We start from the raw sequence: 6609 nt of genomic DNA on the forward strand, positions 1-6609 counted from the left end.
CGCTGCCTTACAGATGCTCAACAATTTGTGCTCTGCAGTGTTTTAGGCACTTTAGGGGATATGAACTTATGGAGATGTCTCTGACATTTAAATGGAAGCACGATGAACAATTCGTAAAATGCAATGCCTTAAGAAAATAAAGCCAAAAAAAACACAAAGCTGAAAAATCAGAGAAAGGTTCTTAAAAAGTGAGAGGCCTGGAAAGACGACTTGCTTAATGAGTAAAAGCACCTGCCCCCAGGTCTGGCAGGCAACCGGACTTCCATTTCCCTGGCACACAGAGTGAAAAGAGAGTCATCTCCTCCCAGCTGTCTGTCTGTCTGTCACACACACACAATCAACTCTTTCGAGACACAGGTTCTCTATGTACCCTTGTCTGTCCTGGACAAACAAATCCATTCAAAACTAAACCAGGTGTGATAGATAGTGCACACCTTTAATCCCAGAACTCAGGAGGCAGATGCAGGCAGACCTCTGAGAGTTAAGAGACCAGTGTGGACTATACAGTGAGTTCCAGGACTGCCAGAACTGGATAATAAGAGAATCTGTCTGAAAAAGAATACAACAAAACAAGTGTCAGGCTTGAGAGTTGACTCCTCGATTAAGAGTGCTTACTGCAGCTGGGCAGAGGAAGCAGAGACAGGCAGATCTCTGTGAGTTCCAGGACAGCCTGGTCTACAGACTACAGGACAGCCAAGGCTACACAGAGAAACCATGTCTTGAAAAACCAACCAACCAAAAAAACTATAAATTAAGGGCTGGAGAGATGGCTCAGAGGCTTAAGAACATTGTCTGCTCTTCCAAAGGTTATGAATTCAATTCCCAGCAACCACATGGTGGCTCACAACCATCTATAATGAGATCTGGTGCCCTCTTCTGGCAAGGTGTACATGCAGGCAGAACACTGTATACATAATAAATAAGTAAATAAATACGTCTAGCCAGGCGGTGGTGGTGCACGCCTTTAATCCCAGCACTTGGGAGGCCAGCCTGGTCTACAAAGAGAGTCGAGGATAGTCAAGGCTACACAGAGAAACCCTGTCTCAAAAAAAACAAAAAACAAAAAACAAAAGAAGATGTCTAAACCATTAAGCTAGGCATGGCACATGCCTTTAAGCCAAGCTGCACAGTAAGACTTTGTCTCATTACAAAACAAAAACAAGGGCTGGAGAGAAGGCTCAGCAGTTAAGAGCACTGTCTGCTCTTCCAGAGGTCCTGAGTTCAGTTCCCGGAAACCACAAGGTGGCTCACAACCATCTATAATGAGATATGGTGCCCTTTTCTAGCATGTAGATGTTCATGTAAATAGAAGAGTCATACATAAAATAAATAATCTTTAAAACAACAACAAAATCTTGGATAACCTGGTATGCAAAGTAGATGCTGCCCCACCCACCACTGAACTCAACAAAATGGAAGAGAGGGAGGGAGGGAGGGCTGAGAGAATTAACTAACCCGGGCTGACCCAGTACAGTCACTAAATAGGAGCTGAGAATGTAGTTACAGTGGTACCTTGTGTGCCTACCATGCAGATAAGCCCTGAATTACCATCCCCAGCACTGCATAAACTGGGTGCACAACTACAATCTCAACACTTGGAAGGGGGAAGACAGGAGGACCCCAAGTTCAAGGTCATTCCCATTTTCAAGGTCAGCCTGGGATACAAAAGACCTGACCCAGCCAGGCGTGATGACACGTGCCTTTAATCCCAAAGGCAGAGGCAGGTGGATCTCTGGGAGTTCAAGGCCAGCCAGGGCTACACAGTTTAGAAACCCTGCCTGGGGGGGCGGGGGGAAGGGAGGGGGACCTGAACAGGGTGTGGTGGCGCACGCCTTTGGTCCCAGCACACCGGAGGCAGAAGCAGGCAGAGCACTGTGAGTTTGAGGCCAGCCTGGTCTACAAAGGGAGTCCAGGACAGCCAAGGCTACACAGAGAAAGCATGTCTCAGGGAAAGGGGGGGAAAAAAAAAACCAGACCTGATGATCTCAAAAAATAAAAAGGTAGGGTTGTAGACAGCTGGCTCAGCAGTTAAGAGCACTGGCTGCTCTGGCAGAGGACCTGTGTTCAGTTCCCAGCATCCACACGGTGCCTCACAAGCACACAGAACTACAGTTGTAGGCCACCTGAAGTCAGTCCCCTTCTGGCCTCCAATAGGCACTTGTAAACAAATAGTAAAATACTCATACACATAGATCCACCTGTCTCTGCCTCCCCAGGGCTAGAATTAAAGACGTACACCACCACCACACAGTAAACGTGCAGCTCAGGGTGGCCAGGAACTTGTGATCCTCCTGTCACCAGCTTCTTCAGCAAATCCTACCAGTGTGCCCCACCATAACAGGCTAATTTTTTTCAAAAGTGATCATAAACTAACAGCTAATAACAGAAGTTAAAAGACTAAAATTTTTTTTAAAGTTTTAGAACAGCTCAGATCTCATGGGTCTGCATGGGTAGTGTACACTACACTACAGGCTCTAAAACATGTTCACATACAGTCTCCGTGAAAACTCAAGTATAAGGGCTGAGGTGGTAAAAGCACCTGTTGTCTTGTAAGCCTACTCCCTATATAGACAAGGCTGGCCTCAAACCCAAGAGATCCACTTGCCCCACCTACTAGTGCTGCGACATGGGGCACCATGCCTGGCATTTGTAACTCTTGCAGAGGAGCCTAGCACCTACATGGTGTCTCACAACTATCCCTAACTCCACTCCAGGGGATCCAGAGCCCTCTTCTGGTCTCTATGGGCAACAAGCAAGCAAATGGGGCACTTCTGAACATGCACACAAAACCGTAAACTCCAAAAATAAAAATAAAAACAAGAGGAACAGGATTGACGGCTCAGGGGTTAAGAGCACTAGCTGCTCCTGCAGAGGACCCTGCGACTCCAGAACCACATGGTGGCTCACAGCTGTCTGAAGCTCCAGTTCCAGGGAACACAGGGCCCTCTTCTGGTCTCCGTGGACACCAGACTCGCATGCAGTGTGCCTAACATACAAGCAGGCAAAACACTCATACACAGAAAATAAAAATAAATCTTTAAAAACTAGAAATGACCAGAAACACACACATGATGGTGCCTGCCTGTGAGTGACCCTGACGTTGAATGCCAACATTGCCCAACAACATCTACCACACAGAAACCGTGCCCTGAAGAGCTGCCTCCTGAGCTCCAGAACCCAGTGAGTCTTCTGAGAACTAACCCGGCACCGCTCATGAGAGCCACAAACTTTCGAGTCCGTGGCCTAGCGCAACCACTCCTCTAGCACTTCCTCTAGGGAAAAGTTAAAATGAAGCAAAAGTTCCTAGTGTGAAGTTCACTGCACTACCTCTACAAGAACAAAAATGTGAAGTCCGAAATCCCAAGTTTGGTACAGACTTAGCTTAATAGGTTAAATCACTGTTTTAAAAAAAAAAATCACCAGGTTAAGGAGGAACAGGGCAGATCACACATAAGCACAACCTCCCAACAAAGAGGTCAAAGTCCAGAGTAAGAAGTAGGTTCAGGTGCAGCTGTGGTGAGAGTTTAACAAAGTGATCATACAGTTCTTTTCGTAGGCAGCAGCCCCTAAGCACTGACAGGAAACAAAATTGTTCTCAAAGTTACAAAATTTGTTCAGCTGAGTAACAAAGTACTTGTTTAGCAAAAGCAAGTTCCTGGGTAAGAGTTCCAGGGAGAGGTCCAGGAATAAAACAGTGCTTAAGGGGCAGTCAACTTCTAGACTGTGAAGAACATTTTGCTATTTCAAACGTGACATCAAAGCCACTGTTTCTTCTTCTTCTTTTTTCTTTTTCTTTTTTTTTTTTTTTAAGTTTATTTAATGTGGGGGAGGGAGAACATGCCCTGGCAGGTGTGTGGAGGTCAGAGGACAACTTGCAGGAGTCAGTTGCTTCCTGCTATGGTGACAGGCGGTGGGAATCCAAGTTGACAAGCCTGGCGTCTCCTTTCCTCAAACATGCTGCCAGTCTTATTTTAAATGACACACACAAACCAAGCAAAATTCTGTAAGTTTCAATGAATTTATAACGAACCCAGAGGAGATTGGAAGCAATTCTACAAGTGTTATATTAACCAAGGCTCTGTACAGAACAAAATTGCACATTCTGAGGCGTATTGGATGAAAAACTGCCAGAAAGATTAAGTGCTAAAATATATGCTTCAAGAACTTAAAGCAAGGAAGACTCTAAATGCCTTTAACTTTTCGGAGCCTCAAGAGCAGAAAAAGACTGGTGGTGCTCATAACCAGCTCACCTGGGACGCTCACCTCCCTGTCAAGTCAACTCACCTACAATCTACTCTTCAAGCCTGCACCTTAGAAACTTTAGTTTTAATTTGTACTTGAACAAGTTAAATACATCCGTAATTTTCTGATAACTAAAGAGAAAACATGGAAAAGAAAAACAGGTTGCATCCTTAAATTTAAAGATTTTTTTCGTCTTTCACTAAAAGTCAAGAGCATAACGACTCCAGCTACAGAGCCGAACTTCACGGAGCCGGGTAAATAAATAATAGTTTAACTTGAATGGGGCGGGCTAGGAAGGTTTGAAATGCCTCATGCTAGGAAAATTGGGAGTGTGAGAAAAATAAAATAAAAAAACAGACTGTTCCCAGCAGAATTCCTTAAAAGCCTGCTCTGATTCACCCCACTGGTTAACTTCTGCTCTAGAGGAACACTCTCTGGAAATGGACGGCTGGAAAATGCGGCTAAAAAGAAAACTCAGTATGTGAAAAATCCCCTTGCCCACCTCCTAAGTCCTGGATCACTATTTAAGGAGGAGGCTGCTCAAGGGCCTGCCACCAGGCCTAGGCCAGAGGGAGGCACAGCAGTGCCTGTAACACGGATGGACTCGGGGCACAGGGGAAATGGACTTGCATGCCCTTGGTAAGCTCTGGCGGCGCTTCCCAAGTTAAGGACACCGGCCACAATGGAATGGAGTCTATTGGCATTCGCCTCACCGTTTTAACACTAAGCATTTTCTTAGTTCGTGAAATACGAACTGACAAGCACCCCCACCCCTCCCTACCCTCGCGCGCACACACCCTCCAGAGTCAAGCCCAGTCACACAGGACAGCACCCGGCCTCCAGCTCCTATCAACAAAATCGGGCCCTGGGGAGGGGGAGAGGGGGGGCGAAAGAGCAAGCCAACACCCGCGTGGTTGCCATCGGGACCCGTACCAACTCCTCTGCTGCGGTTCCTCACCCCTGAAAATTTCAGGAACTGGGACGGGGGTTGGGAGGGGAAAATGCGCTGCGTGTCCGATGCCTGCCGCCAACCCACCTCCCGAGTCCGGCCTTCGCCCACCTCTATTCAAAGGCGCCTTCTGCTCGGAGGACTCGGAACAGCAATGCGGATCGGCCACCACCCGCGCGCAGGGGACCTTGCGGGGAAGGAGGGAGGCCGGCCTGGAGGGAGCCGGGCACTCCCACCCCTTCCCCAGATGGGGGAGGACAACCCGCTGCGGGAATCCCGCCGGCCCAGATCGAAAGGGGGATGGGTGCCAAAGGCCGCTGGCCACCCACCTCGCCTCGGTCGCCCACCTTCCCCAGGGTCTGACGGGTGGGGGATACGCAGGACACCCGGCTGAGCCTACCTTGGGTGGCTGGGCCTCAACGTCTCCTCCTCCCTCCCGACTCCCCCACCCGGCAAAGAGGATCATTTCAGGAGAGGGTCCCTCTGCGACCTGCACCCTGGCCTGGTCGCCCTTCCACCACGGGTAGGGGGACTCAGTAAGGGGGTGGGGCGGGGATACCAATCGCCCCTCTCACACACACCAGGGGCCGGGGGCCGCCTCGGCCGTCCATCTTGGCCGTCTGGGGGGAGGGGACGCGATGGTGCGGGAGGCTGGACACGGCCTGAGAAGCCCGAAGAATCGCCTGCGCCTCCCGCCCCTCCGCGGGCCCCTAGCCCACCGCCGTCGCCGGCCGGTCACGGGGCGAGGCGGGGGAGGGGACGAGCGGCGCGGGATCGGCCCGACAGGCGCGGAGGGGGCTGGGGAGCCGACACCCACCTGCCCAGGCCGGGGCGCCCGCCGCCCGCGGACGCCGGGGAAGACGCCACCGGCGCGGCCGGGGCCGGCACCGTGGAAGACGAGGACGACGCGGCCGAGGCCGGCGCGGCGCCGGGCGAGGAGAGCAGGCCGCCGCCGGGCTTGCGGCCACTGGCGGGCGCGGGCGGCTGCGGCTGCGGCTTCAGCGACATGGTGAGCGGCCCATACACCGGCTCGCACGCCGGGCGGGGACAGCCGGGAACCGGGCGCGCAGAGGAGACGCCGGAGCGCAGCGGGGACGCGCGGACGCTGAGCGGGCAGGCGCGGGCTGGCGCGGTCGCGGGAGCCAGGGGCAGCAAGACGACGACGAAGGGGCGGGGAGGCCCACAGACACCGAACAGCCGCCGGGAGTCGGGCCGGGACGCGCCGTTGCCGTTGCTACCAAAACAGTCTGAAGCGCAGGGCGGCGAGCGCGGCCCGCGGGGAGGGGCGCCGGGGCCGCGCGGGGGAGGGCCGGCGGAGGGATACGCGGCCGCGCCGCCCCGCCCGCCGCGCCGCGCCGTCCGCGGGAGCGAGCGCCGCGCGGCCCAGCCCGACAGGCGGCGCGGCTCCGGGCCTGCCG

At 52.5% G+C, this 6609-nt stretch overlaps 1 protein-coding gene across 10 annotated transcripts in view; it reads right to left on the bottom strand.

Moving 5' to 3' along the window:
- ATXN2 (ataxin 2) overlaps positions 1–6609 on the bottom strand; it is a 91555-nt gene that overhangs the window by 84389 nt on the left and 557 nt on the right. For 7 of the 10 annotated variants that reach the window (XM_084762091.1, XM_084762095.1, XM_084762093.1 and 4 more), the window contains exon 1: positions 6009–6344. The exons of 1 other annotated variant lie outside the window; for it this stretch is intronic. In XM_084762091.1, the coding sequence (XP_084618217.1) occupies positions 6009–6199 (191 nt within the window). In that variant the 5' untranslated portion in view covers positions 6200–6344. Of the gene's footprint in view, positions 1–5772; positions 5794–6008; positions 6496–6609 lie in introns of those variants that run through there. 2 more of the 10 variants (XM_084762086.1, XM_084762087.1) reach the window with 2 other exon arrangements.

This window comes from Acomys minous (assembly GCF_964271855.1).
Source record: "Acomys minous genome assembly, chromosome: 16".
NCBI lineage: Eukaryota > Metazoa > Chordata > Mammalia > Rodentia > Muridae > Acomys > Acomys minous.